Source organism: Budorcas taxicolor, chromosome 17, assembly GCF_023091745.1.
Source record: "Budorcas taxicolor isolate Tak-1 chromosome 17, Takin1.1, whole genome shotgun sequence".
NCBI classification, from domain to species: Eukaryota; Metazoa; Chordata; class Mammalia; order Artiodactyla; family Bovidae; genus Budorcas; species Budorcas taxicolor.
Window position 1 is genome coordinate 7,963,550 of NC_068926.1, and position 13,589 is coordinate 7,977,138.

The following is a 13,589-nucleotide window of genomic DNA, read 5'->3' on the forward strand; positions in this document are numbered from 1 at the left end:
TGAATATTTGAGTCTAGGATATGCAGTGCGAGTTTTAAACATTAAGAATAGTGTTTTTAAAAACACTCTTTATTGATTCTACAGATGCAGGCTCTCAAATATTTTTTGTGATATTTTCCAATCACTTTTTAATATCTTTCCCTTTAAAATAATTTGAAAAAATTTAAAATTTATTGAGGGTAGAGTTTAAAAAGAAAGCCTTTTTTCTCTACTTAAATGGAACAAATATGGCTATGTTTTCAGAGACTACTTTAAAATCTATTTTTTGAACATACCTAATATTCAGTAAATAAGGGTATCATGTAGTTGGGCAGTAAATAATACAGATTTTTTTTTTAATCCTTCCATGAGGATGAGAAAAGTGGAAGTGTTATTTGGATAAATTGTTTAGCTTTTCAAAATGAATCGTTAAAAATATTTTCTTTCTAGCCAATTAATGCGACAGGGTGAAGAAATTTTCACATATATTCATAGTATACTCTTTGAAGTGTAGGGGAAAAGGTAGGTTTATTTGGGCAAAATTCTTTTTCAGAGTCACAATTTTTAGATAGAATTTTAAAGAAAATATGTTTGATTTTTTAATATAAAAAACTATGCATTTTTATATGTGTGAGAGTATACATATAAATGATTTTTTTTGTTCCTCGCTACAACCTTCCTTTAACATTTGACCAATAAACAATCTTTATTCAAATAAATTATTAAAAAATAAAGTTGAATTCACTAATAATAATACTAACGATATTGAAACAAGATGGAAAACATTCAAAGAGAGTGCTGAAGGCTGAAGCTTTCAAGCTATTCTAGACTTGGGGTCATAACTGCGGAGCAATGGTAATGATACGGTTTCCATAGTAACCGATTCATTGGAGGGCTAGACCTCTGTCTAGGGTGCTGTCAGTGTAAGTAGAGTTTCAGTGAACAGAAAGTCCCAAAGAAGGGTCTGCTTCTACCTAATCCAGTTTTAATTGAACTCTAGAGACTTTGAAGTGAAGCCTCAGACCAGGAATATACTATTCCAATAAGAAATAAACCTCTTCCTTTGCTAGGTCGCAGCTGCCTCTCAGTACTGACACCTTTTCCTAATGAATACTTTAAAGAAATGTTATTATATCAATTTCAGCTAGTAATTCTCTTAGTTAAGAGATTCTTTGTTTCTATTTTAAATCCCACTATCCTGATGTGAAGTACGGATTTTCATTGGTTGTTCTTTTTTAAGTCGGTCTAATTTTATCTGTAAGATTTTAAATGCTGATAGCTTTGGCAGTTTTTAAATAATTTTCTGTCTGTCTTCCTGTTTCTGTGTCTCTTCAGTTTTAAAACATTACTTTATCTGCTTACGTTTAACTCTGAAAACACACCTCATCCATTCAGTATAATACCATTTATATCAGGTTTGCAAACATGTAGAACAGTTCTGGATATTATTTGTAGATGTATATATATATTAATGCTAAACCTCAAAACATGGATAGTAATTGGCTCTGATGAAGAAGGAAAATGGAATCAGGAAGGGTTATATATGAGAATTTAAATATTATCTATTATACTTCATAAATTTTAAAAATCTATACAACAAAGTATAGTGTAGCAAAGTATTAGTATTTTATAAGTTTCAGGGTGGTTTCATGGAGCTTATGTCATTTTCTGTCGTTTGGATTAAGTTTGACATTTGGTAATAAAACAAAGCTTAAAGGACCATGCCACTTTCTGTATTTTAAGTATATTTTAAAAATACCTATGTTATTTAGAGGAATGGGATATAAATGGAATATTTTCATTGATTGGAAAACTATTACATTAAAAATATTATAATAATGCTTTTAGTGTTCTTACTCCTCTTAGTAATTGAGATATTCTAGAAAATACTAATAATTAAATCTTCAGATTGCATGACCGTGATCTTGCAATGATTGGCTGTCACCGTATTAAGCAACACGTCTTATTACATAGCTCTATAGATTTAAGAGGTAGACTTTTCAGACCAGTGTGTGATATTTTTAGTATATGACAGAGCTTAGAGCCTAAAGCTTTGGTGTTTATTCTTGTTTGATTTTCCTCTTTCACTTTTAACACAAGTACAGGGAAAAAAATGTAGTTGATTAAAATTTCGGACCAGTTCTAGTTTAACAGATGTTTGAACTCTCTTAGAAATGTGACAGTGTATCATATAAGTAGGCTCTGGACAGTTTAGACTAGACAACCTGGGAGGAGGCCAGACTTTGCTACTAGCTTTCCAAGGGACTTCCTACTAAGTATTTAAATTGTTTGAGTCTCATTTTCTTCAGAAATGGTAGATAGATTGGACCAGAAGTGTTACAGAACATATATTGGATTCTCTGTTACTTGATAAGTTAAAAATGGCAAACACAAACACCACTGGGAACTAGGCAGATAATAGTAAATAAGTGAGTGTGTAGAGATTGCTTGAAAATGGAGACTGTCTTTCAGTGATGCTGTGTGGCGTATGTAGACCTAGGCTTGACAGATGCTCCATTTTTCCCCTGAGGAGCCATAGATCTGACTGTTTTTATAAATTACCCTTTTCTCAAGTGTTTTCAACCAGTTGAAAATTTGGGGAAATATAATATGGCCCAAACAAAATTAATGTGGATCATATATGGAGTTTTGGTTGCCGTTCGTTCACTCATTTAATTATTCAAAAATTTCTCCTTTGTGTAAGACTGTTATAGAAGACGAACATAGAGTACATTCAAAACCTTTGTTCCAGTAGAACTTAGATCCCAGTATTTTAGTGCTGAAGAGAGGAAGAGAAGCGAGGAAATAATGTAATTTCTGGTGGTAATAAATGTTACACAGGAAATCTGATGAGTTTGGGATGGGATGAGGTGATCGTGGCAGAAGTGGGGTTAGATCCTGTGGCTTCTCTAACGAGGAGACATTTGAGCGGATATCTGAATGTGAGGATAAGCCAGCCACGTTAAGATCTGGGAGAAAAGTCTGAGCAGAGGAGAAAGCACATATAAAGGCCCTGATGGAGAGTGAGTTGGGCTCATCAGACAGTTATGAAGAACTTCAGTGTTTATTGGGATTCCCAGGTGCAGCTAGCAGTAGAGAACCTGCCTGCCAATGCAGGAGATGTGGGAGATGCCAGGCTCAATCCCTGGGTCGGGAAGGTCCCCTGGAGAAGGGAATGGCAGCCCATTCCAGTGTTCTTGCCCGGAGAATCCATGGACAGAGGAGCCTGGCGGGCTGCAGTCCGTAGCGTTGCACAGGGTTGGACACGCCTAAAGCGACTGCGCAGCACTGAGTTTACTGGGCATGTATTGTGGAGCCACTGTGTGGTATTAAGTACACAGGAGGTACGATCTGATTTATATTTGAAAAGCTATCTTCTCTGACTCCTCTGGTTGTAGAAGATTCTCCAGGTAAGATTAGAAGGAGAGAGACCAGTCAGGAGGCTGCTGCAAACTCTGGAGCCTCGGACCTACTGGTTATGGTGAGAGAAAGGGGTACAAGTGACAGTCGGTTAGAAAAAATCTTGAGTAGTGTCCATATTTTGTCCTCTTTTCTGTTAGTCTCTCTTGATCTTACTTACATAGGTATTGATTGTATGAAAGAGTTTGAAGGATTTTCTTTCTCACCTGTTTTAAAACTGAAAGTGTAATTAGTTGTTTGGAATTTTGAATTGTGGTTTGGTTTTTCAGAAAATACTGAACCTAGGGGTTGTGCCCATTCTTTCATTTCTAGATGCTGTGGTACCAGAAATAGAATATTTTTTGTAGAAAAATCTAAATACATATTAAGTGAATTAACTAATGTTGCCCTCTTTAAAAAAAAGACAACAGAAACCCTGTATTTTGCATTAAGTATCATAGATTTTTTATAATTAAGATCTAGAAAATGGAAATATAAAGTGGACAGCATTTATGTAGGATAAATTCTTAACATTCATTATTTTTCCTCTTTACTTATCCCATTTTTGTCCTTACAATGCAATATCATATACAAATGTCATTTTATTTGTATTTTTTAATGGTGGTTACTTTTGAGAGATTTATCTTAGTTGTTTAACTTAATTTGCTTCCATGAATTTTCATCAGTGTTTGATAGCACATCCATCTCATTTTATTTATTAATATTCTGTGAAGTACTAGTGTGGAGAAATTCCAAATCTGGTTTTCCTTTAACACCTTCATAATTAAGCTTTTGAAATGAACTTTTTAAAAAACAAAGCTTGAATAACAAAGCAACAAAGTGGCTTAGTACTAAAGACAGGATTACTTTGAGTTTGCAAAGAATTCTAAGCCATTGCGTCTGTCACATGGGATGACAAGAATTTGTAACAAGTTACTCTGACAACCACCTACTCCATAGAGAGATTATGCTGAGTTCATTCGCAGGTTTGTGTTTAGCTTCAATGACAAAATGATGCTTAACCTCTTATACAGTCGGTCTTTGTGCTTTCTGAATGAGTGACTGTTGCCTTAACAGTGACCCTATTACTGTGATTTTTTGAACTTATGAACTTAAATTTGTAATTTTAGAGTATATAAAAGGTATTTTTGGATATACTATATGAAACTGAATTTTATATGTGATCTATAAGCATGTAGGACATTCTTTTGAGGTCTTTCTTCTTGTTAAAGTTTGTCTAATATTGTATTTCTATAATATGACTCAAAAATCAATCAGTAATGCTCTATGTATTTCCTGGAAAGCAATAGATGACATCATTGCCTTAAAAAGCCCCCAAATATAAAATAGATGTGCTACAGTTTTGTTCTGCTGTTTCATTTAAACATCTTTTTCATGAATTGCAATCTAGCTTTTAGATCACAATTATTATTGCAATTACTCCAAATTATTTCAGTAACTGTTTATTCATTTCTTAGAAATTATTTTTCTTAATGAGCACTTCTGTGTTTTAATTGGGGGAAAGAACAGAAAGATTCCATAATACTTACTGAGGATTCTCTTTTTCTTCACTAGATCCTGGCATATACAGAAGGGCTGCATGGGAAATGGCTGTTCTCAGAGATACGATCGATCTTTTCTCGTCGTTATCTTTTGCAAAATACAGCCCTGGAGATCTTTATGGCAAACAGAGGTGAGATGATGTTGCAGATGTATGTTGTTACAGAGCTAACCTCCATCTCCCTAAGACTTCATTTTGAACATACCATACTGTTTCCATTCGGTATTGTTTCCATTTGGATAGAATTGTGCAGCCTACTCTGCGTTACTGACCTCTTTTTTGAACTATGTGCATCTTCATAGTTTACACCCCTTTGGTTTTTCTTAGAATTATCTCCAGTATCTTATTTTTCTGGCCAAATCACAGATTAGTGCAGGACTTTATAAATATGGGGGATAAGTACCCATTTAATCAGTTGTCGAGTTTTGGTATCCTCAGCAGTGCTCTGATGCTTAAACTCCTTCTGGAAGGTGGCTGTGTTTCAAGAGGGGAGAGGGTAATCAAATAATTCATACATTTATTTAATTTTTTTGTCTAATCTATTGCCATTTATAAAGAACCGTCAGAAGATGGTACTGAACTGTCCTGGTTGCTTTGTATTACCTCATTCTTCAAAGAACTAAAATTCAATTTGTGGGTTTAGAATTGAGCTTGGTGAAATTCATTAAGATTAGAAGGAGGGACAAGGTGAACTTGAAGGGAAAGCATTGTGGGGTATGAGTGGAGGTTTATAAGTAAGAATATGTAAAATCTTGTGATTTATTGCACATGCTTATTTTATTTAAGTAGATTTTTAAGTTTTCATATTTTCTCTTTCCATACTCTACAAGTTTTCATTTAAAAATCTGCACATAATGTATATTCCATGCATACTTTCTTTTTTTAATGAAATCATGTGTCTTTAGGGAATACAGATTTCTTTAGGAAAAGATGTTTTTCCTTTCATATTTGGTTTTCTTCTACACACTTACCACTCTTTCTAATGTAAACATTATTCTTTCAGGTGAATAATCGAGTGAATGTTTTACACTTTAGTTCAGTCTACATTCTTTCATGCTTTAAAATTTCTTAAGCATCTTTGCTGTGAATCTGTGTGTTTTTCTATTGCCTTTTCCTTATGGCCTTGGTCACCTGCCATAATTTTTTTTAAATTTCAGGACTAACCAAAGTACTATCTTCTAAATTCTCTGCCATGATTTTATGACTTTGTTATTGTCATACTTTTTAAGGATAAAATTTTGTACATCACTGTCATAAATTAAAATTTATATACTGAGTGTATTCATGTATATGATGTACAGTTTGATATCTGCAGTTATATATAATGTCCTCAAAGTGTGTAATTATTCAAATAGAAATGATTAAAAAACATTTGATTATTGACCATGGAGGAAAAAATTTTCTTCAGGTCACACATTGTTCTGGATTATGTCAACATACAAAGCATAAACAAAAAGCACTGTTATATGTTTATATAATACTTCCATAAACTACAAGAAAATACAAGAATTTGTATAAATTACAAGAGAATATTTTTTAAGTTGTTGATGATTAGAAGTAAATACAACTCACAATTTAGTAGCTATAGGTTAAGTATATTAGATTGTTAAATATATAATCTTAAACTTTTAATAGAAATTTATAGGTATATTTTTAACTTGCCAAAATTCAACTTTGTAAATTCAGAATTGTAGCTAGATAAAATCTCAACTTCGTGTCACATTAATGCAACAATAGAGAAGGAACATTCTATGAGTAGAAAAAATATCATCTCTGGCATATTAATGCTTAAACTTCATATATACGATGATAAAACTAATACTATAAAACTTCTATTGAGTAGATACCTGGACTAAGAGTAAGCATTTTACTGTACCAAGAAATCCGTTTTTCAGAAAGGCATTTATATTTCATTCTGACTTTTAAAAATTATTTTTCCTAGTTGCTATAATGTTCAACTTCCCAGACCCTGCAACAGTAAAGAAAGTGGTTAACTATCTACCTCGTGTTGGCATTGGAACCAGTTTTGGATTGCCTCAAACCAGGTACGGTTTTACATGAAAAAAATATGGAAATAATCTGTAATAATATTTTTCTAATTTGTTTTGAAATGCATGGCCTTCTGTTTTATGCTTCATTGTAAATGGTGTTTGTTAGTATATTTTGAGTCAACTGAACTTCTGTCCGAAGAAGCTCAAAAAAGAGGAACAAGTGTAAATGAAACTAATCTGAAAATAGAAAGCAATAAAATCAGAACATCAGTGAAAAGGGAAACAAAAACAATAAAGAAAAATCAATGCAATGAAAAATTATTTCTCTGAAAAGATTAATAAGAGTAATAAATATCTATATAAGGCTTATGACAAAAGACACAAAATGCCAATATCAGAGAAGGAATATCACTACAGATCCTATAGATATTTTAAAAATAAGGAAATATTATGAACAAATTTAGAAGGCAATGGCACCCCACTCCAGTACTCTTGCCTGGAAAATCCCATGGATGGAGGAGCCTGGTAGGCTGCAGTCCATGGGGTCGCTAAGTCGGACTCGACTGAGCGACTTCACTTTCACTTTTCATTATCATGCGTTGGAGAAGGAAATGGCAACCCATTCCAGTGTTCTTGCCTGGAGAATCCCATGGACGGAGGAGCCTGGTGGGCTGCCGTCAATGGGGTCGCACAGAGTCGGACACGACTGGGGTGACGTAGCAGCAGCAGCAGCAGCAGACGACTTAGGTGAATCGGCAGATTCATGAAAGATACAAACTGTAAAATCTCACTAAAGAAAGTGAATAGCTTTAATAACTTTACCGAGGAAATTGGATTTGTAGCTTAAAACCTTCTAACAGAGAAAATACCTAGCTCAAATGGTTTCACTGGCAAATTTTATCAAATGTTTAATGAAGTGACAGAATTTCTCGGAAAACTCTTACAGATAATAGAAAAGAAGGATAAATTTCCCAAGTAATCCTGTAAGCCAGCATTACCTGAATTCCAAATCCACAAAAAGGCTTTTCCAGAAAGGAAATTAAAGACCATCTTGATTAAAAATGAAAAAGTGAAACTATCTTTAATAGTATATATACTTAATGTGCAATTACTGAGGAAACTGCAAAAATTTTCAAAAAGGAAAAAAGCTGCTAGAACTCATAAATGATTTTGCAACAGACATACTTTTATTCTTATATAGCAATGAAAAATTGGAAACTGAAATTAAAGTATGGTTTAAATAATATAAAAAATTAAATAACTATGGGTATATTTGCAAATATATTAAGAATTGTTCCCTGAAAACTACAAACACAGTTTAGGAAAATGAAAGAAACCTAAAAATGGAACATTGTACTATGCCATGTTCATGAATTGGAAGACTCAATGTAAGAAAGATGTTAGTTTTCTCCAAACAGATCTGTAGGTTCAAAGCAAGCCTATCAAAAATTCTAGAAGACTGTTTTGGAGAAATTGACAAGCTGATTCTAAAATTTAAGTGGAAATGCAAATATCTAGAATTGCTAGGACGATTTTGAAATAGAAAAAATTGAAGGACTTTATCTGATTTCAAGACTTACTATAAAATTACATTCACTAGTAGAGTTTCATATTTTTGTAAAATAGACTTATAGAGCAATGGAATATAATATTGTCCAGAAATAGGCCCATCCATAAATGAGCAATTTGATTTTCAACAAAGGTATCAAGATATGTTGATGGGAAAAGATAGTTTTTTCAACAAAAAAAGAGAAAAAGACAAACCAAAAAAAAAAAAAGCCTACATCATCCTTTTTCTCAAAATGTAACATATTAACTAAAAATGTAACATAAGTTAACTCAAATTAACTCAAGTATAAATAACCTAAGCATAAGTGCTAAAGTACAACTTCTTAAAGAAAACAGAGGAGAGAAATCTTTGTGACCTTGTGTTAGGCAGAGACTTCTTAAATAAGATTTTAAGAAACCACTTATTGGCATTTCATATTAAAAACATTTCATTTTAAAAGATACTCAAGAAAATGATAAGGTATGTTATAGACTGGGTTGAAATATTGGTACAACTTATATGTGATAAAGGATTTATATAAAGGATATGTAAGAAACTCTTCCATTTAATTATAAGACAAGCAATGTGTTTGAAAAAAATAGAAGATTTGAGCAGATACATCAGCAAAGACTAGATATAAATAGCAAGCGCATGGAAAGATACCAAACATCATTAGTCATCAAGGAAACGATGATTCCATTTGAAAACCACGGTGAGATCCCGTGGCACGCCTATTAGAATGACTGCTTAAAAAATGGTAACGAGAACTAATAAGAATGCAGAGTAACTGGAACTTCACATATGATGGGAAAGTAAGCAGTTTTGGAGTTTCATATTATTAACCATACAGTTACCATACCTCCCAGTTCAATTCAGTTGCTCAGGGGTGTTCAGCTCTTTGCGACCGCATGGACTGCAGCACGCCAGGCTTCCATGTCCATCACCAACTCCTGGAGTTTACTCAAATTCATGTCCATTGAGTCGGTGATGCCATCCAGCCATCTCATCCTCTGTCGTCCCCTTCTCCTCTTGCCCCCAATCTCTCCCAGCATCAGGGTTTTTTCCAGTGAGTTAGCTCTTCACATTAGGTGGCCAGAGTATTGGAGTTTCAGCTTCAGCATCAGTCCTTCCAATGAACACCCAGGACTGATCTCCTTTAGAATGGACTGGCTGGATCTCCTTGCAGTCCAAGGGACTCTCAAGTGTCTTCTCCAACACCACAGTTCAAAAGCATCAATTGGTGCTCAGCTTTCTTCTCAGTCCGACTCTCACATCCATACATGACCACTGGAAAAACCATAGCCTTGACTAGATGGATCTTTGTTGGCAAAGTAATGTCTTTGCTTTTCAATATGCTGTCTAGGTTAGGCATAGCTTTTCTTCCAAGGAGCAAGCATCTTTTTTTTTGCATCTTTTAATTTCGTGGCTGCAGTCACCATCTGCAGTGATTTTGGAGCCCCCCAAAATAAAGTCTGACACTGTTTCCACTGTTCCCCATCTACTTGCCATGAAGTGTTGGGACCGGATGCCAGAATCTTAGTTTTCTGAATGTTGAGCTTTAAGCCAGCTTTTTCACTCTCTTCTTTCACTGTCATCAAGAGGCTCTTCACTTCCTCTTCACTTTCTGCCATAAGGGTGGTGTCATCTGCATATCTGAGGTTATTGATATTTCTCCCGGCAATCTTGAGTGCAGCTTGTGCTTCTTCCAGCCCAGCGTTTCTCATGATGTACTCTGCATATAAGTTAAATAAGCAGGGTGACAATATACGTCGTTGACGTACTCCTTTCCTATTTGGAACTAGTCTGTTGTTCCATGTCAGTTCTAACTCTTGCTTCCTGACCTGCATACAGATTTCTCAAGAGGCAAGTCAGGTGGTCTAGTATACCCATCTCCTTCAGAATTTTCCACAGTTTATTGTGATCCACACAGTCAAAGGCTTTGGCATCGTCAATAAAGCAGAAATAGATGTTTTTTGGAACTTGTTTGCTTTTTTTGATGATCCAGCGGATGTTGACAATTTGATCTCTGGTTCCTAAAACCAGCTTAAACATCTGAAAGTTCATGGTTTACGTATTGTTGAAGCCTGGCTTGGAGACTTTTGAGCATTACTTTGCTAGTGTGTGAGATGAGTGCAATTGTGTGGTAGTTTGAGCATTCTTTGGCATTGCCTTTCTATGAAAACTGACCTTTTCCAGTCCTGTGGCCACTGCTGAGTTTTCCAAATTTGCTGACATATTGAGTGACGCGCTTTCACAGCATCATCTTTTAGGTTAGGCGAAATAGCTAATTAGATGAAATAGCTAAACTGGAATTGCATCACCTCCACTTGTAGTGATGCTTCCTAAGGCCCACTTGACTTCTCATTCCAAGATGTCTGGCTTTTGGTGAGTGATCACACCATTGTGATTATCTGGCTCATGAAGGTTTCTTTTGTATAGTTCTTCTGTGTATTCTTGCCACCTTTTCTTAATATTTTTTGCTTCTGTTAGGTCCATATCATTTCTGTCCTTTATTGAGCCCATCTTTGCACGAAATGTTCCCTTGGTATTTCTAATTTTCTTGAAGAGATCTCTAGTCTTTCCCATTGTATTGTTTTCCTCTATTTGTTTGCATTGATCACTGTGGAAGGCTTTCTTATATCTCCTTGCTATTCTTTGGAACTCTGTGTTCAAATAGGTATATCTTTCCTTTTCTCCTTTGCTTTTCCGGTCTCTTCACAGCTATTTTAAGGCCTCCTCAGATATCCATTTTGCTTTTTAGCATTTCTTTTCCTTGGGGATGGTCTTGATCCCTGTCTCCCGTACAATGTCACAAACTTTCATCCATAGTTCATCAGGCACTCTATCTATCAGATCTAGTCCTGTAAATCTATTTCTTATTCCACTGTGTAATCGTAAGGGATTTGATTTATGTCATACCTGAATCGTTTAGTGGTTTTCCCTACTTTCTTCAAATTAAGTCTGAATTTGTCAGTAAGGAGTTCATGATCTGAGCGACACTCAGCTTCTGGTCTTATTTTTGCTGGCTGTATAGAGCTTTTCCACCTTTGGCTGCAAAGAATATAATCAGTCTGATTTTGGTGTTGACCATCTGGTAATGTCCATGTGTAGAGTCTTCTCTTGTGTTGTTGGAAAAGGGTGTTTGCTATGAGCAGTGCATTCTCTTGGCTAAACTCTATTAGTCTTTGCCCTGCTTCATTCTGTACTCCAAGGCCACATTTGCCTGTTACTCCAGGTTTTTCTTGACTTCCTACTTTTTCATTCCAGTTGCCTATAATGAAAAGGACATCTTTTTTGGGTGTTCTCGAAGGTCTTGTAGGTCTTCATAAAACCGTTCAACTTCAGCTTCTTCAGCATTACTGGTCAGGGCATAGGCTTGGATTACCATGATATTGAATGGTTTGCCTTGGAAACGAATAAAGATCATTGTTTTTGAGATTGCATCTAAGTACTGCATTTCAGACTCGTTTGTTGACTATGATGGCTACTCCATTTCTTCTGAGGGATTCCTGCCCGCAGTAGTAGATATAATGGTCATCTGATTTAAATTCACCCATTCCAGTCCATTTTAGTTCACTGATTCCTAGAATGTCGATGTTCACTCTTGTTAACTCCTGTTTGACCACTTCCAATTTGCTTTGATTCATGGACCTAACATTCCAGGTTCCTGTGCAATATTGTCTTTACAGCTTTGAAACTTGTTTCTATCACAAGTCACATCTACAGCTGGGTGTAGTTTTTGCTTTGGCTCCGTCTCTTCATTCTTTCTGGAGTTATTTCTCCACTGATCTCCAGTAGCATACTGGGCACCTACGACCTGGGGAGTTCATCTTTCAGTATTCTATCTTTTTATCTTTTCATACTGCTCGTGGGGTTGTCAAGGTAAGAATACTGAAGTGGTTTGCCATTCCATTCTCCAGTGGACCACATTTTGTCCGAACTCTCTGCTATGACCCGTCTGTCTTGGGTGGCCCTACATGGCATGGCTCATAGTTTCACTGAGTTAGACAAGGCTGTGGTCCAGGTGATTAGACTGGTTAGTTTTCTGTGGTTGTGGTTTTCAGTCTGTCTGCCCAGTGATGGAGAAAAATAAGTGGATTAGGGAAGATTCCTGATTGCAAAGACTGACTGAGGGGGAAACTGGGTCTTGTTCTTATAGGTGGGGCCATGCTCAGTAAATTTTTAATCCTATTTTCTGTTGATGGGTGGAGCTGTGTTCCCCCTCTGCTATTTACCTGGGACCAAACTATGATGGAGGTAATGAAGATAATGTGGCCCTCCTTCAGAAGACCCCATGCATGAACTGTCTCCTGGTAGTATCACTCAGAGGCATTTACCCTAGAGTAATGAAAATATGTGTATCCATACAGTGACCTATTCACAAATGTTGATTCAGCTATGAACAGAAAATTGGGACTAGCCAACATGGTCATCTACTCGTGAATGGACGGATTATGGTATGTTCATCCATACAACAGGATGTACTACTCAGCAATAAAGAGGAGCAATCTCCAATATACAGAACAATGTGAATGAATTTTAAAAGTATGATAGTATCAAAAGAAACAACCTAATCAAAAAATTGGTAGAAGAAATAAATAGACATTTCTCCAGGGAAGACACACAAGTGGGCAAGAGATTCATGAAAAGATGTTCATCATCGCTTGTTATTAGAGAAATGGAAATCAAAGCTACAATGAAGTCTCACATCATACTGGACAGAATGGCCATCATCAAAAAGTCCCCAAACAGTCAATGCCAGAGAGGGTGTGGAGAGAAGGGAACACTTCTTTACTATAATGTAAATTGGCACAGCTTCTATGGGGAACAGTATGGAGATTCCTTAAAAACCAAAATAAACAGCTGTCATATGACCCTGCAGTCCTACCCCTGGGCAGATATGTAGAGAAAAACATGGTACAGCAGCATGCATGCACCCCAGTGTTCACTGCAACCCTGTTCCTGGAAGCAACCTAAATATCCATTGGCAGAGGAGTGGATAACGATGTGGTCCATACGTACAGTGGAGTATTATTCAGCCATTACAAAGAATGGAATAATGCCATTTTCAGCAACATGGATGGACCTATAGAGTGTCATACTGAGTAAG

General features: G+C 35.7%; 1 protein-coding gene across 1 annotated transcript in view; it reads left to right on the forward strand.

Moving 5' to 3' along the window:
* LRBA (LPS responsive beige-like anchor protein) overlaps positions 1 to 13,589 on the forward strand; it is a 746,337-nt gene that overhangs the window by 517,361 nt on the left and 215,387 nt on the right. Inside the window, exons 40-41 of the mRNA XM_052655100.1 lie at positions 4,954 to 5,071; positions 6,882 to 6,984. Coding sequence (XP_052511060.1) covers positions 4,954 to 5,071; positions 6,882 to 6,984 — 221 coding nt within the window. The remainder of the gene's footprint in view (positions 1 to 4,953; positions 5,072 to 6,881; positions 6,985 to 13,589) is intronic.